Source organism: Colletes gigas, unplaced genomic scaffold (genome assembly GCF_013123115.1).
Source record: "Colletes gigas isolate AHSC1104 unplaced genomic scaffold, ASM1312311v1 Colletes_gigas_Sc00004, whole genome shotgun sequence".
In the NCBI taxonomy this organism is placed as follows: Eukaryota; Metazoa; Arthropoda; class Insecta; order Hymenoptera; family Colletidae; genus Colletes; species Colletes gigas.
The window spans coordinates 4,861,981-4,883,192 of record NW_025106633.1 but is presented as its reverse complement, the minus strand read 5'-3'; the positions used below and the strand labels follow the sequence as shown (position 1 = coordinate 4,883,192).

At 48.2% G+C, this 21,212-nt stretch overlaps 1 protein-coding gene across 1 annotated transcript; it reads right to left on the bottom strand.

Annotated features, from left to right (window-relative positions):
- Positions 1 to 10,400: 10,400 nt before the first annotated feature.
- Positions 10,401 to 21,011, bottom strand: LOC122405268 (myosin tail region-interacting protein MTI1). Its single transcript, XM_043409870.1, has 2 exons — positions 20,153 to 21,011; positions 10,401 to 11,257 (listed from the first exon to the last, which is right to left on the bottom strand). The coding sequence occupies exons 1-2, from the start codon at positions 21,009 to 21,011 to the stop codon at positions 10,401 to 10,403; spliced, it is 1,716 nt and encodes a 571-aa protein (XP_043265805.1).
- Positions 21,012 to 21,212: the final 201 nt, after the last annotated feature.

Below are 21,212 nucleotides of genomic sequence, written 5' to 3'. Positions count from 1 at the left end.
ATACTTGGACACGACACGCCTACCTAACGCCGCGACTGCGGCGGAACGCGGCCAGAGAGTTGCCTCGCGTCGGTAAATAATGCAAGCCGGGGTAATGGTGCTATCTCTGCGCATCTTTTATTAAACGTTCGCTTCGCCGCCCGTCCCTGCCCGCCGCGCCTCGCCCCTCACCCTCCCTCGTCTATCCAACGCTCAACTATCCGAGCCGGAACCCACACCATCCACGCGGTCGGGCGGGTTATTGCCACCCTGACTGCTCTCTTCTTCGCGGAAGGTGCACCTCGGGTTTGCGAGGCCGCTGCGATGCCTGGCCATGGCTCATTGTTCCCGAGCAAGGCTTGTCGGTGTCCTTGATCCTGCTTGTTTCCTGGCTCCATTGGCGTTTTCAGCGGCGAAACAGTCCACGATGACCACGCCAACGAATACCGTACCGTAGAGTCGCTCGTTTTTTTCAAGACAACCCCTGAAAGATGTTTAAAATTGTTGGAAACGTTGTGACTCGTCATTTTGAAGTATCAGAATATTACATATGCAGGTGTACGAAGTGATTATTATTATAAACTAGATTAATTTGCATGCCAAGAGTGATGCACAAGTTACTCCGGAGTACAATGGCTGACTTCACAGTATCTATAGATCTTGTTACATTAAGTAACAGGAAATAGACATTGAATTCTTAAGTGTGCAGTTCAGAGGAAAGAGGAACAGTCAGGAAATTAGCTCTTTCAAAATTTAATTTCTTGGGAACCGTATAAGATAGTTGAGTTATTTTTACCCACCTTTGGCCTTCGCTGCTAGAAACACTTGACTTTTTAAAGACACTTAGTTTACACACCGCCTATCAATATAGAATCCTGCAAATCATACAAGATCCTTGAAAATTTGTCTATCCTTGGACTTTGTTACCTCTTGACCAAAAATGGCCGTTGCTCTAGTTCCAAAGGCGATCGAATCGAAGCAAATTAATCGATGGTATCCCCCTCAGCAATGTTAATTAGAGTCCCACCTAATAGTCCCCGTAAAATGTAGTTTCTTTCGAATTATACGAGACGCTCGGTTTCGCGGAGGATCGAAAAGACGGCGACGTGATTCGAAGCGGTAACTACTCGAGCGTGGAAACCCGAAGGGCTGCGCCGTCGATTTTCGCGGGCGTGCTGATTTCAATTAGCATTATTATTAGAACCGCATCAGCGACAAGGAGCGTGACCGTCGTCGTCCTCGTCGGCTGTGCACCCACCCACACGTACACATACACGATCTGAACGCGCAGGTCCCTCACGCACACGTAGACGCGGGACGGGGACCACCCCGAGCGACTGACGCTTTGCTAGGGGGTGTTTGAAAGCGGTGAAATCAATGCTTCTGTTTGCACTGTTGAGGTCGAACCGAATTCCGTTCCTGCCTGACGGATCGGGGTGTGTGCGTGCAGCCAGATACGGTTACGTTCACCGACACAGTCTGCCTGATGGCTAAGGTGAAAGTGCACCGCAGACAGTCGCAGTTTCTACCAAATTTCACAGTTTTTCGATCAAATTCCTTTGCTACCTCCATTCCTCTTTATTCCAAATTCGACGGTCGATTCTTTTAAAATATTGACTCGGACGAAACGGTGAAACTTTCGGTAAGATCAGCTAGGTTTTTATCAAAATAAAAGTAACATTAACTACCAAGTTACAGATGACTTCTTCGCAATCCCTAACTTCCAGTTTCCTCCAACTGAGATTCTTGAGGGGTGATTATGCTCACTAATATTTTTCTATCCTCGTTCTTAGCGTAGACAACACATGTTTCAATTTATACTTAATTTCTTTTATTACAGCAGATCTAGAAACGCAAACATTTCTACCGCCATTGTTCTTTACGTTAGGTTTGAGTTTCAACTCTGTGGAAGTATATTGAGAAGAAAAAGGGGTTCGCGAGTTCTAGCGTCTTTAATTCTGCCCTGTCATCGGTATATCTTGGTATTTGTCTGCAAATAAGTGTTTATATTCGAAGATAATCGCTGACTCTACGGTAATTGAGTTTGGCCCATTTGCCTCCCGTTGAAACCAGCTGACGCTCGAACGACTGAATTCAGAAAGGAAAGTTTCCGTCTCTACAGATTCTCGTTCAATCGTCGGGAGCGAAGTAATAGGCGACTTCGAATTTAGCTCTTTATCGATTAAAGTGTTTTACTTGAAGCCGATGGCTGTCCCTATCCCGTCACGTTGGATTTTCCTGATAAAACTGACGCCGAGCCGCGAACGAGCCGAACCCGTTACAATCGAAATCTACGGTAGAGCCACGGGATTTATTAATTTCGTTCCATTTTTTAAACGAACATTATAAATATCATCCGCCGCGCCTCGTCCGGGGCGCCAATTATCCCGATCCCCGATTGTAAGTCGTCGCGTTTAACCCTCTATTGCATAATGCGCCCGGCCGGGAACCCAATTAAAAAACTCCTGGAAATTGCAAAGTGTGTTCGCCGATATTATAAATATTTAACGATTAGTCTTGGATTAGCTACGTTTTTATCGACGTCTCCTCGGAACGAACGCAGTTACGTAATTCGTAAAATTATAAATTTTATAAACGTGCAAAAGTGGAGGTAAAGATCTTCTTTCTTTTGTAAGTTTGCTTGGTTTCGGTTTACAGGAAGTTTCGAAATATTTCTACATACCGATCGGAAATAACCGTGACCACCCTCGTAAAAAAGGGGTTCCAAACACCAAATTCTGCGATGGTCCACCAAACAGTAACGTTGGGGATTGTTAAAATTTAGGAGAATCCTTGACAGTCTCCCATAGATTTCCCATACCGTGAGCGATAATCTAGACCGGGAACCCGAGGGATCTTAAACTTCCGGGGGTGTACTTATTCGTAAACAATCGGAGGGCGTTCGTAAACAATCAGAGGCCCGGATCCCGGTCCGCCATTATTTTTCCAGGAGGGGTTTTGTAGGTTTTCGGCTCGACGGCGGGAGATAAAGTCGGTTCTTACGGTGGCGGCTCGATTCCGGGGGCCGCCTCGAACCGGGGGCGTTCGTAGTTAAATCGGATAGCGGGACCGTAGACGGAACAAAAGCCTCCGCGAATCGATCGATTGGCTGCGAGCCGTTATCTTTCGCGTCCGCGCTTCTCTCTTTCCTTGTTCAGCTCGGTACCCGGTTGTTCTCCCCGTCGCGGCGCGGACGCGTCCCGGTTGTCTCGCGCCTCCGACGAGATCATCGAGGATTACGGGCGCCGGGAGTCGGTCCTTTCTTCCGGGGCTCGGGCTCTTCCGGGGACTTGGCTTGTCTCGATACGGGCACAAATTGCCGGAACCCGTTTAATCGTCGGCGATATTCGACGCGTAGCGTTAATGGCAATCTGGACTCCGGGCGCAAATGTTGGATTCTGGGCGAGCAATTACCGCGGAGCACTGATTATCTGGACAGTTGGACGGACAACTTAGTCCTATTAAGCGGCGTCGGCGTACGTGCTCGATTATTGGGACGAGACTCTGCTTCTCGGTACCTTGACTTTATTCGGCCCTAAACGACAGAATTTCTCGAACGTCGTCGCGTACATTAGAATTTGCGTCGATCTGGATAATAATTCTGTCCAGTTGTTCCGCGGTAAATAGATCGAGGAAGATCCCACCGCCATCCATTCCTTTCATCCTTCCCGAAAAAGGATCCAGCATACTCGAATTCGATCGGTTCGCGCAACATCTGACCGTAAAAGCACCTTCCTCTCGAATCAATCACTCAATTACCAGATTAAAATCAGGCCTCTCGACCATCCCCCTCCGCGTTCAAACGCGTTCGACGGACATCGGACTCCTATTAAAGTCTGACTAATTAATCCCGTGCAAACGGGAATATGAAATATGGCGGCGACGGAGGGCGCGCGGGCCGTTCTTTTCGACGTAAGTATTTCGGTCGACGGGCGGTCCTATAAATAAAGCCGCGTGTAACACGCGAAACACAGCGGTGATTCCCGGCCGGTCGCAGACACAGGACAGCTATTGAGCTATTACACGGTTAAGTGGAACAGCCTGACTGCAGTGGCGTGCCTTGCTGCTTTCGATGCGTGCGACTCCACGACCTCAAACTGGTAATCCGTACACGAATCCGAGGACCGCGCGCTGTTCAAGCGGTTGCGGAGCACGCTGCACCGCAAGGCAGACCCGGGACAAAGGGAATACGCGGTTGACCGTGGGTAATTGGTAACTCTAGCCGGGCGACGTCCTCCTCACGGGCTTCTTGCGGCTGATAATGAGCTGGACAACGGAATTTAAACGCGACGCCGAGAAACCTCCGCTGGACTTGGACCCGGAGGAGTTGGAACAGACATTGCCGAGATCGAGTCGCGCACTGTCCACTCTTTTCTACCTTTTACTTGGACGACGGTTCGCTCGAACGCGACGGTAATGGCCGTGAAATATAACGTCATCTTGGAACGCGGTTGTTAGGGTATGGGAGATGTCGAGAATCTGGTTGGACGTCTTCTGTTTCTGAGATGTGTCTTCTTAGTTATTGCTGGATTAGCGCCCCGTGGATTTGGACGTCGGTGCTAGAAAAACATCTTGGGAATAATTATATACTGTAACTTGGGTTCCCATCATCTAAATAAGGAAATAAGGGTTGATGACTCGAGCTCCAAATATTGGAGGAACATTATTATCGAAGTCGCCGATTCCTCTCCGATTTCTGGAGCCCCGACCGGGACGTCGGATGACGTCATCGTTAATTCGCGACGCTAATGAGCCACGGTCAGGAAATACGGGTCCCGAGTACTAAGAGTCCCGAGACAGATCGTTAATTAGCGCCCTCCCCCTCCCTCGGCGTCCCTCCCCAGCGGGCGGCTACTCGTGTTCTCGGCGACGAAGTTAAGCGTCCTCGAAAAGAGTCTTGGCTCGCGCAGAGGCGTCCGCGGGCGAGGTTACGCCAATGTCGGAGGTTCCGAGCGTGGGGTGTGCGAGTGTCGCGCGGGGGTTGGTTATTTCACGGTCCACTCGCTCCACTCACACCCCTAACAGGCGGCGGCGGTGGCGGGCCCCTTCCAAATCCACCCCTAAGAATTAATTCGAGAGAATCGTCCGGCGGCCGAGCGACAGCCACCTTCTCTGCTTCCACTCGGATCATCTTCCCTCCTTCAACCCCCACGCACCCCTAGGATCTTTCTTTTCGTCTCTCCTTTCGCATTACCGTTCGCGTCGATCTAACTTCCTCCTGACTCCTAGCTTGATAACGTCGTTTCGAAGGGTCGAGATAAAGGAACAGGCCTGAATTCGGGGAAGGGGGAGGGGGTAGAAGCGTCCTTAAAAGCGGGGACACGCTAATTCATTGTCTACGGCTGAACGGACGATAAGACCGATTCCCGGGGCTAATTTCCGCGGGATGCCATTTTTCGCTGATCCGCGTTTAGAGAGCCGGAGGGATCTTCGACCCTGGTCGTGCACAATTAACAGATTGACGTGAAACTACCCTGAAAATATTTTATTTTATCTGTACGCAGGGTGTCTTGTAACGGGGAGCGATTCTGTGCGAAAAAATGAGACGGAAGCGTGGAATAGAATTTTTTGCCCCCACATTTACGAGAAAATTAATTTCGAATCTATTTGGAACACGCTTCATCGGTATAGGGCTTAACCCTTTGGCGTACGATTTAATTACGAGTAGTTTTTTGTTCGTATGTATTTGTAGAATCTGTCGTCAGAGAGTCAAGCAATCGAGAAATGCAGTCAAGCTGTCTCTGGCTGGATATTGACAAGTTCACACCATGATGGTATATTTAAAACGTTCTACCCATCAATGTTGATGGACGTCTGTTGATATCTGTGATGTCTGCTATGAAACGCGACGAACGATATTTCATCGACGTACAGATACATATTTCATCGATCTGCAGAGTGTTTCTACAATTGGATCAGAAAGTATAGTAAGAGCAAATGGGGCAAACCTTTGTAAATCTAGATATACTTACATATTAGCGTAAAAGAATCTTGTATTTGATTGGAAATGCGAGGTTAGGTAGTGCTGGACCAATTACACGCCGCCTCGATCACGTGATTTAACAAAAATCCAAACTGAAATTAATTCACGACGTCTGTTAATCTTGTGGTCATATTCTGTCGTTTGCTACGATGCATTGAAAAAATTTCAAATATAACTTTATCCATCCAGGATCCATGATCGAAGGAAGATACCTTCAACTTCAAATTTAGACATTTTCGAGTACTTCGATGATTGTCAGTCGCCTGTAATTCGCGAATCGGACGGGCCAGACTTCGTGAGTGTCTAATTTCGGCATCAAAGCAAGGCGCGAGCGATTTTCCGTCAATTGAACGCGACTGCCTTTGGAACGACCAGCGACAAAGCTGCATTGTGCGTCGCGAATCGCGCGTGGCGACCTAAACGAGTCTCGCGTGCAGCCGCTCAAAGCGGAGTACATATATTCCGCCTGCATCCGGCCGTTTAAGGGACTATTCTAATTTGAATACGAAAAAATGAATATATTTTCGGTACTTTACGAGAAAAAAATCACTCAAGACAACACTTTGACATCTTACACAAAGTTACAGAATTTATTTCATACAAAAGTATATAACAGATTGAAAGAAATAGGTGCTGCTTGCCCCATCATTGCAAAAAGAAAATTGGTTTGTGATTTTGTCATGAGATTGATTAAAAAAATATTCTTACCTCATTGGCTGTAATTTGTCGATTCTCGGTAGCCTCTGTCTCCCCGTTTCCTCCATGAAAATACAGGATACTTTTCTACCGGACAACCGTACGCCTGGGGGCGGAAAAACGATCGTCCGGACCCGTGTGTTTGATAAAGAAAAAGCGAACGAAACTCAGACCAAGAGACAATTACGATTCTAATCCCGAGAACCGAATCCCTGGACGCTGGGGCGCGTCTTGAGCGATGTGGACGGTTTAGACCTTGGAACTAGAGCTGGAGGCATTACTCCATTTTGCTCTATGTTCGAATATTCGATCGCTTCGACGAATACAGTATGTTTCAAATCGATCGAACAAGTATATAAATTCCTTGTACAAAAAGACATTGAAAAGTCCATTACTATTTTGCAATGTGAAGCTTAGGTATCGAGATATTAGCATTTAAATATTGCGTCGAGTGAGCGCTTGTGGCGCTGCGCGATCAGCTGATTAGAGTGCAACTAACGCGGGAATTTAACTGCTTGTATCTCGAAAACGGAGCCCAAGATTGTAAAATGGTTAAGGAGTTTTCGATTTCTTTTTTCAAGAGGAATTTATACACTTCGATTAATGGTAAATAAATGAGGTATACAAAGTAATACATGAAGTTATAAAGCGACGAACTGAGAATTTCGACCCTCCGTGGGCAACTATACATGATTTCTTATTATCTTAGACTTTAGAAAACTCGGAAAAATTCGGGGTTAATTTAGTATATGAAGGACTTTGAATAAACACAAAAATTTGCTTGTGTCTTCAGCGATCCAGGTGTCCAAACGGAGGATTATCGATATGAAGTTTTATTCGTCGTTCGCCATTTTAGATTTCCATTATCGCAAGGGATCTAGGAAAAATGATATAAAAGTTGGGAGTCAACGTATGTGAAGGAAGCGACCGAGCGACGAGACAAGTACGAACGATCCCGCCGATCGAGAAACGTGTCCAGCGATCGACGCGAACGAATTACGTTCGCGTTCTCTCGGCGGCTAATCAAAAATCGATCTTTCCTCTCGTCGCGCGTATGCTACGGGATTATCGGCGTGTATTTACTGTCAAAGGCTTACGAGTGTAACGTACGGTATTTATTTTACACAGGAACGTTCCATTGCGTTCCGACGTGGTTCAGTTTTGCGTTCAGCACAAAAAATTGCTGGGCTAAATCCTTTTCGCGCTCATCCACTCCGGTCGTCCACAAATTCACGCACACGCGTACACACACACACGCACACACGCGCGCACACATATCTCTGTCTCTGTTTCGCGTAAATTTCCACGCACACCTTACAGCTACGAGCGTTTTCCCGATAAAATCTACTTGGTTTTTAGAACGATTCCTCTTTCGCAGCGACCAACGGAATATTTTACAATGGCGGCAAAAACGACGTGGTTTGCCAACTGGGGGGGGTGTCCGCTCGGGGAGAAATACGGTTTCGACGCTGCTTTTATATCACAAACTGTTCGTTCGCTCTCTCCTTCTCCCCCTCTCTCTCTCTCTCTTTTCCCTTTTTTGTTTGTTTTTTCGTTCCGCGCGCACATTTCGTTACTCGTCATTGCGGCTCGTTCAAACATCATCGCGGCACATTGGATTGAAACGCGAAAATAACGGGGAACGCGGTGCTCCGACGGTTTATAACGGTTACTACGTTCGTTTAATTTTTTAATTATATCCGGGGGATTTTACGAGCGGGGCTGCAATCGAGCGCTTGTTATTCTTCGTTTACGTATCACCGCGTATTTATCTTTCCGCTCGGACGACGGATTCCATACTCCCCCTCTCTCTCTCACTCTTTGCACTGTTTCTCTGTCTCTGTAACGGCGTTCTCTCTCTCTTCCACCCTTCCCAGCGAGGGAAATTTAAATGCCCCGATAATATCCTCGAAGAGATACGCTCGTTTTCTGCACGTCAACCCGCGTAAACCGATTACCCTATTGAGGCGACCCACGTGCGTGGGACGATCAACGGCCTAACGCCTCCAGCGATCGACGAACGCTCTTTCGTACATCGGATGACAATAATCGATCGAACTTAAGGGGTTAGGCCACCGGAGTCGGGCGAATTTTGTCCACGAATAACGAACAAACTTTTCCGTTCGTTCGTAAACTATTTAGGTAACGCCAGATTCTACACACGGCTCGTCAAACGCGAACAAACTTCGAAGAAAATTGTCAGATTTTATGCATTTACAACGAATATTAAAGGAAACCTATGCGGAAGATATGCAGGATATATTTCACAGAATAATATAGCAATATTAATATTTCATTTTGCACAAGTATTATACGCCGAATACCTTTAGCACATGTTTTCCATATTCCCATAAGCCGTAGATGCACGAAATTCCGTAGTTTAGGTATTGTACTGCCTCTGTTGTTGCTCAGAAGACCAAAGTAACGAGGATTCTTCGAAGATTTTTTGTTATCGGACGACAATGTTTACGAGGCGGTTGTTGCGTCGATGTTTCTTCGCTTTTGTACCTTTCAGTTACGAACGAAATTGATTCTCCTGCGGCGAATGAAGCAAATTTAAGAACGCGGACGCGAAATCCCAGGTCAATTGTTTTCCCAAGTCGTGGTGGGGGTTTTCTTCGTGTTGTGTTTGTGGTCGAGCTGCGCGAACACGACTAGTCGATAGGCTACTTTCGCTGGAATATTTACAACCGCTGGAAACGTCTGCCGATTGTTCCACACTAGTTTCGATGAAACTTTATATTTTCGTAGTGTAGATAAAAATAAGATACAGGTATTCCTTTTTTACATATCAAACTTTGAATTTAAGGGATGGAAACGTCCTTGGATCTTGCTTTTGCAGACATTCTGGAACCTACTGAATTTATTTATGTCTTTGGAATATTGAAAAAGAATATTACTTCTTCTTTGATTTGGTTTCCACCTTTTTAATGATTGTATGGAAATTGTGTTATTGTGAATGAATCTATAAAATAAAATGCATCATTGTGGCATGTAAAATCACACATAAGTACAATTCACTACTTTACAATATCACTTTCAATTTTATACACCACAATTATGCATTTTTTTCGAAGATTCTGCACTATTTCTGAAGTGGGTATAAAGTTAAAAAATGTAAACACAGAGCAAGGGTAGTTCCATCCCTTAAATTCAAGCCTCTGTCTATAAAACGCATAAATACTTACGCTAGCATGCAAAATTTCATCGCAATTAGTATCGAACTCTGTACAGAGGTTCCTCGTCGGACCACTAGCACGCAAACAATCAACAATGGCGACCGGACCTAACCTAGACTTAACCTCTTCGCGCCTCGAGCAGCTCGACCGTTCCATACTCACGCCTAAGTAAGAAAACCAACATAACATCGTTCAATATTGTACAGGGTGCCCCACCTAAAGTGTTGCAAGCTGGCTTCCCTGGAACCATTAAAGTTACTCCTCCGAGAGGAAGACAGGAAACAGTTTCAAACATTTTAATTCGTTTGCTCGTAAATAGTTCAATGAAAGAACCAAAGGACGAAACTTCGTAAAAGCAACGTTCCTATCGTAACGGTATCCTCCAAAGAGAGCAGCTTGCAGCGCCTCAGGTGGGACACCCTCTACAATCGTCCAACACTTCTCTCGACGATCCCATACAAACCACGCTCTGTTAGATGTCTCTGCGCACTTCTCCCCGTCGAATGATCCCACGACAACTACGAAGTCGAAGACGACGTCCGCCCGGAGGATCGTCGAGTTCGCTACGCGTGCGGGTGCGTGTGCGGATGTGGATGCGTCGAGAGCGTGAGCCCTGTGCTGGAGGGTGTGGAGGTGGGCGGGGGTCCGGCGGGCGTCGCGGGGCTTGCGGACAGATGATGACCGAAGAACGTCGGTCCGGTCGGAGGATAAGGTGGCGCGGCTGGGTGATAATAGCCAGGTGGCGGCGGGACGGGCGGCGGATGATGGACGTGTGCGTGCGGATGTGGGTGGCCGTGGGTGTGGGGAAGTGGGTGTTGGTGGGGGTGGGTGGCGAAGAGGAACGCGGGCGCGTAAGGCGAGGGGTGTGGCGGCGTGGTGGGCACCGTCGGACTGTTGACGTCCAGCCCGGGATTCTGTTTCTTCCACTTGGTGCGCCGGTTCTGGAACCAGATCTTCACCTGGGTCTCGGTCAGCGAGAGGGACAGCGCCAGGTTCAGACGCTCGCAGACGGACAGGTATCTGGTGGTCTTGAACTTGTTCTCCAGGGCGACCAGCTGCTCGTAGGTGAACGCTGTCCTGGCCCTTCTGGGCTTGCCGCCCGTCCCGCCGCTACCGCCGGTGCCATTCTGGCTACTCTGGTTCTGACCCTGACACCCCTGTGCCTGCACGCTACCCGACGACGACGACGACGACGACGACTGCCTCTTCTTGCAGCTGGACGACGACACGTGGCTGGTAGCCGCGTTGCTGTTCTCCCTGCCGGCGTTCGACGAGTCCTGGTCCGTCCCTTTCATCTCCACGTCCTCGTCCTCCTCCTCCTCCTCCTGGTCCTCGTCCATGTCCTCCATCCCCGTGTCGGGCGTGCCCTCCTCGTCCTCCTGGCCGCTGCCGCAGGCGAACTCACCCCGCGAGTCCCCATCTGAAAGTGATAACGAACTGGATCAGCGGGGGACGTCTCTCCGCGCGGAAGATCACCGGGAAGGAAAGCGACACGGTGTTGTGTGACGAAAATTGATTATCACCGAACCGGGGGAGGAGGGAGATAAAATTGCGAGCCGGGTATCGGTTTACCTATGACGGAGAGGTAACCAGAGACCGGGACGCCGTTTCGCACCCTGTTTCGCGCCACGTTGCGGACAGTATCGTGGTTCGCGCTCGGATTCAATGGCGGATCTCGGTTGGACGTTTTGCGGCGCGACGCGTTGTTATTGTGTGATACGTCTATAGCGGCAGGGAAACGCGGAGATAGGGGACGGGAAGGGGAAAGTATAGTTTGACGCGTTTAATAAGATCCCTGAGGTAGTGATCGATAGGGAGCTGGAGATGGGTCTGTCGCCTAGGCCTGTAGTTGGGTGTCATTTGATAGCGTTTGGATGAAGCGAGACTGTGGAAGGATGACAAGTCGAATTTAGCCCGGGGGTGTTATTTATTTAAATTGTCCAAGTATAGATTTCGGTTTGAACTCGACAGGGGATCTAATTAGGAGCTTTTTTAAAATTGGTATTCTTTGTCTACTTTATGACACCAACATGGCGGGACAGAATCGTTCTAGGTGATTTAATGCGGTATTAATTTGTAGACCTGATAATTGGTTTCGTAGTTCATTGGCATTTTTAGTGAAATAATAATCTGTAACGTGTTAATTCTGCTAGATCGTATGCTTTTACGATGTGGCATTAATTTTGATCATTCAGGGAATAAATAACAATACATAACATAGTGATGGAAACATCATATAAATGTATAATTCTGTAGAGTTACGCGGGTCATTATTCCGCAGAAAATATGAATGAACCACGAAAGTAATTTATATATCAGAATTCCATACAATTCATACGTTATGTTTCATTTTAATGTTAGGTTTGGACAAAAAATTAAATGATTAAGGTCTCGTTCGGGTCGATCGCGTTTAAACTTCAAAAAATTAAATCGTGAATACCATTTGGGGGTTCGGAGCGTGAGCCGTGCCCATCGGGAAAAGGTCAGCTGATCAATTAAAACCTGTGGCTGATGCTCGGTGATTCGTTAACGAGCATGGATGCATTAAATAAACAACAACACTAGTATCATGAATCTTTTGACTATCGATGAAGCCGGGTGCACCATTGACCGATCGCTGGAACTCGCTTCTGGGGACACAATTTGCAACCGGATATCAACTGTGAATTAAATACCGATTTCGATCAAACGTAACTGTGTACACGTTGTTTCGACGTTGTGGAAAAATTTCTGTTGGGTCTGGCATATCGTCGGACCTCGTCGGTGCCTCGAACCATGGATACCCGAACGGGAGTACGTTTGTCGTAGGCCGCGATTCAGGCTCGCAGAGGCTCGCGGCGCGTACCGAGGCGCGTTTAATTTAATTTCTGTTTGCCGGAGACGACGGTCGCGAAAAGGTAGCCCGGAAGACTCGACGGTCGGGGCGGATCGACGGACCTCGTGAGCGGCCGACCGCGCCAACAAACGATTGAAACGCGCGAACGTCGGAGAGAGAGCGGCGTTCGGGGGAAAGAGAAAGAGCGGCCAATCGTTCGCTCAATGAGAGAGGAGATTGGAGATTCAATCAGCACGCAGATGTCCCGGGGACAGATATTCCCTGGCTCCGGTCCGTGGAGGCTGGGGACGCGGGACGAAGGGGATAGGTTGCCGGATAAAACCAGCGACGGATAGAGGACGGGAACGGGACCGAGAGAGAGGAGACGAGAGGACAGACCGTGGAATATCCAGGCGACGGAGAGAGGAAGGACACGGGAGGGAAAAGACAAGCAACAGAAAGGAAGACAGAGAGTTGGTGGGACTTTATCCGAATTGGCGTGGCTCGTGGCCCATAGCCCGTGGCACTCGTGCCTGGGGGTTGGAAGTCCGTAGGGGGCGACGGATCGAGAAGGTTTACGCCGTAATGGGATTTGTATCTCGTTAACGCGCGATCGTTCTTGCCCCGGTCGTGCAGGACCGACCCGCGATCGGCTGCCCTTTTCTTCTTCTTCTTCTGTGTTTCCTCTTTTCTTCGGCCGTTTCTGCAACCCCGGCGATCCGTGCTCGCCGCTCGCGGACAACGGAAAAGGCACAGCTACCCGCGTCGATTGATTGCGTCTAATTGAATTGCGTAATTGATATTGTTCCTCGGCCGCCCCTTTTCCACGACCATTCGTCCGCCGTCGGGTTTTTTCATTTTACGGCGAGAATTGCTCGATGGTCATCTGCGGACTCCGATTGTCCGCGGGGGGGAACGGAACAACCCCCTCGCTCATGAATTTTTCAAAGATACTCGGCGTTAGGAGATCTCCAACGTGGTTTCTTGGTTTTCAGGGCAAAATTACAAGTGATACACGTCAAAACTTACTAGAATTCAAAAGAAAGGGTTGAAAACGACGCGAGTTTCTCAGTCATTTGTAGCTAGATTAGTTGTAAAAGAATCAATAGGAAGCAGTTAGCGTTACATAAAAGTTCTACTGTATATTTTCGAATCAGGTATGTAATCCACACTTTGGCCAAGAGATCCATTAATTATTTCGAACCGGTGTGTGCGTGTGGCTCAAAGTGTAAATTTGGAACAGAGAAACATATGGTCACGTGTCTGAAAATATTGTTGTGACGTGTGGAGTGTACCAATAGAGGGTTCGTGGCGATTCTATCTACAGTCGGGTGAATATTAATGGTGATTTGAACGCGATGAGCGTGCATCCTGCAGATCTCTAAATATCTAAATATAAATTAGCAAGTTATAGGCACTTCCCGTTGAACTATCTAAATATTTATCGACTATTTGCAGCGCCACCGTGCCAGGGGAAACAATTCCAACATTTTTAGAATCACCATTCGTTCTCATCAATGCACTACACGACTGTTATTCCTACCCTAAGACCTACTTGCAACTAAGTTATCACCAGACAAGCTTTACCGATGAGTTCAACAGCAACCCAGGACAGCACACCGCATTCTGGTGAACATTTCTGGTATAGTTAGTCACCATTCGTTTCTATCTCAATACCTATTTGCGTCTAATTGTTCGATAGAAAACGAAAGGTACCGAATAGTCCAGTACTTCCAAGTCAACGTTCATTGAATTCTCTGAACAGGACTTGGAATACACCATCATGTGGGAAACGTATTCTAGATTCTAAACTCAACATTCGTTAGCATCAAGGTACTGTAAAACGTTTGCTTCTACCTCAAGATCCAGTTGCATCCGAGTAGTTGCAAGCCTTACTAATTAGTTCTGTAGACTTCTACCACTGCTAAAGTCATCATTCGTTTCTATTTAAGTACTATGTTTCTACCCCAGATAGCTAACTATTTCCTAGACGATCCTCACTGATGATCCCATCAGCAATTCAGGACCAACCATCTTTTAGAAAACCTTTCAAACACATTTCTAACACACACGGATTGCCACTATTGCCTTAGTTGATCACATCCATAATAAGTAACTAAAGGTGGGGATTTCTGGAAGGAATTACGTGAAGTAAATGACCTATTCCCTTGTCTCTGTGATAGCAACTTAGGATCTTTGCACGGTAGGTGCCTTAGAAACTCCTCCACCACAGATCTTCCAAGTCCTTCCGACGAACCCTCATTGAATTCCCCGAAGAGGTCCCAAAATATAGATTTGAAACTTTAGACGGAGCTCGAGAGAACATTAATTTTTCTGCGACTCGATGTTACGATGTGCTCGTCGACCATCGTGCACCGAGCGTTCCGGGCGATTAAACGTCGAACGCATCCGTAACGAGCGGACTCTTATCGCGTTTATCGAGCCTTTATAGCGCCAGGTCCTACCGTGAACGTTTATCTCGTTTAGATCTTCTTCGTTAAGCACGAGCACCGTCTGTCCGACGAGAAACGATCCTGCGCTACGCGTCCCTAGGGGGCGCGCTAAGGGTGCACAGGGGACGCAAGCGCACCCGAACCAGTCAGGAACACTTATTTCGGTTTTCCTCGTTAGGCACAATGACGGCCGTTTGACGGCGAGTGCCCCGATTTGGGAATAGCCTGATGAACAGGCTCCCCCAAAGACCGACGATGATGATCGCGCGACTTGTATCATAACCGAGAAACGTTGAGCAATGACCACCAACGGGCTAACACGATCATTTACGAGCTTGCAACGTTGTCACTCTGATAACAATTATTAATTGTTAGAATCGTATAAGCTGCACTTCCAGTTGCAATACCTAGTATTGAAAAATGGTCTAATAGCTACATAAGTTCTAGTTTATTTTAGGTTAAATTAGAGTAAATGAAGTGATCTATATTATAGTTCAATTTGAAAACCCCATAACAATACTGTGCATACAGTGGTAGGTTTAAAATAATCCGAAAAATATATATACTCCGAGTTGTTAACCACCGAGGATTAATGCATTGATAGAAAGTGTAAATTTGCATTCTACTGCATTAAAAAACTCCTTTCGCGTCCCCCCTGCGTTAGAAGACGCCCCCTACTAAGGGTTGCAGCCCCTATATTGGAAAACAGTGCAATAAGGGGATAGAATTCGTTCTGGGAATGTTCAGTTTAGTAGCGGGAAAGGTTGGCGTGGCTTGTAATACGCTGTCCGAAGTAGTTAGTGGATTATCCGCGCAATTGAAAGAATTAACCCCTTTGTGCTCGCCGTATCGTTTCCCACACGCACCGCTTTCAGACTATTTATTCTGCTATTACGATATAGTTAAGAAAAGATTAGGTCAATGACCAAATTAATAACTGTCCCATCATAATAATCGTGTAGTTCGTAGATCAAACAACGATAAAACATCGGCCAATTTTTCACCGGCCACCTTTTCATCGCGTCAGCCCTATCCGAGCGTCGGGCAGCGAAACGCAGGCAATTATCATATCGTTCGTCCGACTAGAAACAATGCAACGCGTCCAGGTCGGAACAATGCTCGGCCGTTACGAGTGGAGAATCGTTCCCTTAACGAGCGGGCCAGATACCATTACGTAGTTTCGATAAGAAAAACACGGGGGCGGGCGTTTAACGGTATCTCCGTTGCCGAGGCGCGGCGGTAATTACAATTTTTCCAGAAATCTAGCGGAAAATCCGCTAGCTTTCGAATCACCAGGCGAACCCAACCTAGAAGGGGCGCGGGGATGAAAGCGGCGGAGCGGGAGGGGCAGGGGGGGGGCGCGGTGCGAGAGTTTCTACGAAACGGGGGTGGCGCGCGCGCGAGAGAGCAGAGCCGGGGCTGCGCGACGCGGAGGGAGAGAGAGAAGTCATTATGATGCAGAAGAGCCAATTTTCTGGGCGGCTTGGCGCGATGCGACGCGATACGCCGCGATGCTGCGCGATTATCATAACAACCGACGATATTATTCCGTCGCCGGATTTGCCATTCGAGGGGGGGCCGCCCGGAGGACTACTCGGCTGCCAGCGGTCGAAACGGATTTCGCCGAACGGGCTCTGATGCACTTTTAATAGGAGGAGGGGGCCAGGGGGGCCAAGCCTGACCACCCCCCGGGAAGATGGATGACCGGAGAATCGTGTAATCCCGATTTCATCGTCCCGATCGATCGTCCACCCCGTCCCCGTTCGATTTCGTCGTCTTTCGCCGCCGGGACGGAGATTTTTCCAGCCAGGAGACGCGAGATTTTTTGCTCGAGGACGCGAATAGCGGGCCGGCAGTCGGTTGATTTCGTTTGCAGCCAGTGTCCCGTACCGGGATAAAGGGACGATAATGATGGGGTTCAAGGACTGGTTAACGCAGATTAGCGGAGCAATTTGTCACGCTCCGACAGGCCACCCCTCGCGAGGCCCCCCACCCCCCCGTTGCTACCCCCGTTCGCTGTTTCAGCTACTCCTTCGCTCTGTTTCTACGTCGATTCACCTCCCCTTACGAACGGGATGCCTTATCGGCCGGGATTTTTCCTCTTATCTGTCCGCCAGACTCCATTAAATTCGAGAGTCAACTGTGAAATTGGGATCGGCGCGGACCGAACGGATTCGATCATCGCGCGGTGATAAGCTTTCCGTGGCAGATGCCTCGCCCGATTCGCTCGATCGCTGGGAGGGATTTAATAATCGACGATTCGCGATATTTTTCCTTTGTTTGTTATTTATTGGGTGTGGAAATAGACCGGGCGAGGCGTTTAGCGGGGAACGAGGACCGGGAACGAATTTTCTTCGTGCACCGATCCGAATCGAACGCGATGCGACGCTGGGGTGAATTTAGAATCGGGGTATTGCGGGGAGAAATAGATTGGTATCGCTAAATTGATAGATTCTATAATTTGTAAATATCCATGCTAAGGTTCTGTATTCGTTTAAGTTAAATATAACGTTGGATACGCGAGTGGGGCGAAGTTTAACTTGAAACCGACGCGTCTGGAAGCAATATGTCAGAGAATTCGGAATTAAGCACACGGGGACGATGTGACCAAGGTGTTCTAGCATTATTTTCTTGAAAATCTCCACATCTAAAGATATCGTACACTCAAATATAGAATTGAATCGCAATTAGAGCAAAGTTTGTCCGTAAATCGATGCAATGAGAAAGAATTTCCTGATTTAAGATTTGTTGTAACCAGGGTAAACTAGTTTCCCTAATATCTATACGATTTATAGTTTCTTCTACTTGCACAAAGTCTAAAAGACCCATTATAGCAAAATTAGGAAGGCTATGTTCTGATTCTAGGACGATTATTACCATTCCTAGAAACTATCCTACCCATACACAAACTCAATCAAACTCAAATACACTCCACAGATCTTCGAACCTCGTTTGCAAGATCGAATAAAAACTGTCACGCTACAGTTTTCTTCACCTATTACGCAAAAAACCATCAGCATTTAGACAGTGGTACGATTGCTAGAACATCCAGTATTTACCAGCGAAAGGCGGCGGAGGTCCGATTAAAATGTTCCGCGCGAGAATCGTTTAAGCGGATCGCGGGCAAATGAGTCGCCGTGGAGCTGACAGAGGCGTCATCGAGGCCGACATTTGGTGACTATCTTTCCCGTGTTCCGAGTAACCGGTCCACGTCGTCGCTTTAGCGGCAGAATAGCCCCGGTGCCCGCGAATAACTTCGTAACGCTCGAAATTGCACGCCCGCTCGGGGAACAAGCCATCCTTCCAGCGTCTAAAGTTAGAACGAGGAAGAAACCGAGGGATCCACGGGCGCGCGAGCACCACGGGCGAAAAAATATCGTTCAAGATCATCGTGATCGCGCGAGACGAGGCCCACATGTTCCCCGGAGGAGACAGCCAAGGAAGCGGGGCCGTGTTTTGGTGAACGGTTACGACGTCGGAAGATGCGCGTGCAAGGAGGAAGCAATAAAGATGCGGTCCGAGGTTTTTGGCAAGAAAAAGCCCCGGAGGATTAGGGGACTTCGCGAGCTATCAAGCCCGGCTATTCGGAAGCAACAAATCCGGGAAGATTAATCGCTCGTCGGCGCGGGTACGCTGCTTCGATGAAATTAGTTGTCGATTGCTCAAGCGAGTTCCACCGATCGGAGACAAACTTCTATTGGCGACTCGCGGAATTGGCAAACACGCCGATTGTACTTTGCAAAAGTCATTTCGATGTTCGCTGGGAGTCTTTGTACCACGAAACATCAAATAATATGTTTTCTGGTTATCGTTCCTTGGATCAAACGTTCTAGAGACAATTGGACCTGTAGTGATTTTGGTACTCTATCAATCATTCCGCGGTGCGAAGTGCCCTGACAATCATTATTTCTATTAGATCCGATGTTCTCTCGAATAGTGTCTATTGTAATTTATTAATGTACTCTATTAGAAGACACTCTGCAGTGTGAGACGATGACGAAACTGTTTGCTGCGCGTCTCTGATCATTAATCCTTCTGTTAGATCTGAGGGTATTTCTTATGGAAACTGACTGTATGATTTACATACCAAGTTTGATTTTCAATGACTAATGGAACATTTTATATCATGAAAAGGTGATCAATTGGCTAGAAGTCTACTAGAAGAGATTCTCTAGATAGGTTGATCAATATGTGTGTGTCTAATAGCTGTTCCTTCTGTTGTACCTAATATTCTGTCCGAGTATATCGTGATTTATTCACCGAATCTATCAGAAGAAATTTTGTAGTATGAAAAGACGAGTCTGATCATCGCTCCTCCTATTAGGTCTAACGTTCCAGCTAATGGCAACTAAGTTTATTATACATTGACCTAGTTTCTCAGAAGATACTAAGTACCGTGGAAGGTTGATGAAACTATGTTCAGTGCTTTTCTAATCACGTTACTAGGTTTCACTTTCTCTCTAGTGGTGATTAACAGACTCGTTTATGTTATAGAACATATTTTATTGGCTACTCACTTAGCGACGGAGTTGGAACAAAAACTGTTCCTTCTACTGACATTAGAGTACATCAAACCTAAAATTCCTTCTACAAACATCCAACGAAACTGTCAAACCTCCTAATTGCAATTACACTACAATCTTTAGGATGAAAGGATTAGTCCCTCTGTTAGACCTAGAATTCTGTCTATCAACACCCGATGAAACTGTCGAATCTACCGATTGCAACCTACAAACACTGCTTTCTCGAGCATTAACAGAGCATCAACAACCACGCAATCACTCCACAGAGCTGGAAAGATTGCCCCTAACTTCTCTCCTCTTCGTTCCTAACGTAATCTTCACGATAACAATACTATTAACGATTAGTGGACCTTTTTCAAAGTATCGGATCACTGAATTCCATTCAGGGGCAATCTCTCCAGCTCTCATAGTTCCATACATCCTCTTTTCGACGAATCTAGCGGTTCTATCCCCGGGAACTGTTCGTCCAGCGTTCGACGTATCGCCGACGGGCATGGGCAAGCAAAAACCAGTAATCTAATCACCTTCGTGCACGCTATCGGCCCGCCGATGTCGCCGATGCTGATGGGTACTGTTAACGACGCGTCCGCCGGTGAACTTATTGGGATCCAGTATATTCTCCACCGAGAACGCTAAACACCTCTTCTTTGCTTGGACGGTGCTGGCGGTGGTGGTGATGCTGCCCGTCGCGGCGCCAGTCGTCCTGGCCGCGTTGCCGGAAGTGCAGACGGTCATCACCGTCGATGCCGCGGCGGCGTGCGCGGCTATATACACGGGTGTCCCGTGGCCAGCGCTTTGAACACAAGAGAAAGAATGCACGCCGCGGTTCGCGAACGGGTTCAGGAACTGATCGGACCCGGCGCCCCTCGACGACGGGGCGGTGAGGTCCACGGGGCTGCTGGGGTTGCTCTCGTCGACTTCGTCGCGGCATACGTCCACCTCGACGTCCTCGTCCTCCTGGTAGTTACCGTTGCGACTCCCGGGATGCATCTCCTCGTCCTCTTCCTCCTGCTCCTCATCGTCGTCCTCGTCCTCGGCGATGTTCCTCCTCAGGGTGACGTTCCTCTCATGCTCGGGCTCGTCCTCTTCCTCCTCGTCCTGCTCCTCCTCCTCGATCTCCGTGTCCATCCTCTTGTCCCTGATCTCGTCGTCCGTCTCGCGAAAGTCCTTCTCGACGGATCGCAGGATCGGCGAGGTCGACGGCGAGTGTTGCTGACGCGCGGCGTCGTAGCGCGCGAACGGCTCCGCGGCGCGTACGTGGATCAACACGTGCCTCCTTTCTTGAGGCGGCAGCGACAGCCCGGCACGCATATCGGCTTCCTCGCGCGGTAGAACGACCGGTCCTAGAGGCGACACGGTCCTGCCCTCCTGCATCCTCCACATAACCACCGCCGTGCTGTCTTTACCTGCCACCGCGACGCTCCATCGCCCGGTCTGGCTGGACACACACTTGGGCTGTCTCTGCGCGCGGCCGACGGTCCCTCAAAAACGTGCGTCGACGAGCGTCCCGACGCGGGCCACCACCGACACCGGGGACATCTCACTCTCTCATCGTCACTAATCCTTTGCTAGGGTTCACTGTTG

Coding starts and splice junctions, on each gene's coding strand:
- LOC122405268 (XM_043409870.1), bottom strand. CDS start 21,011: ATGTGGAGGATGCAGGAGGGCAGGACCGTGTCGCCTCTAGGACCGGTC. Junction 11,258..20,152: donor GGCCGATAGCGTGCACGAAG/GTGATTAGATTA, acceptor TATCACTTTCAG/ATGGGGACTCGCGGGGTGAG.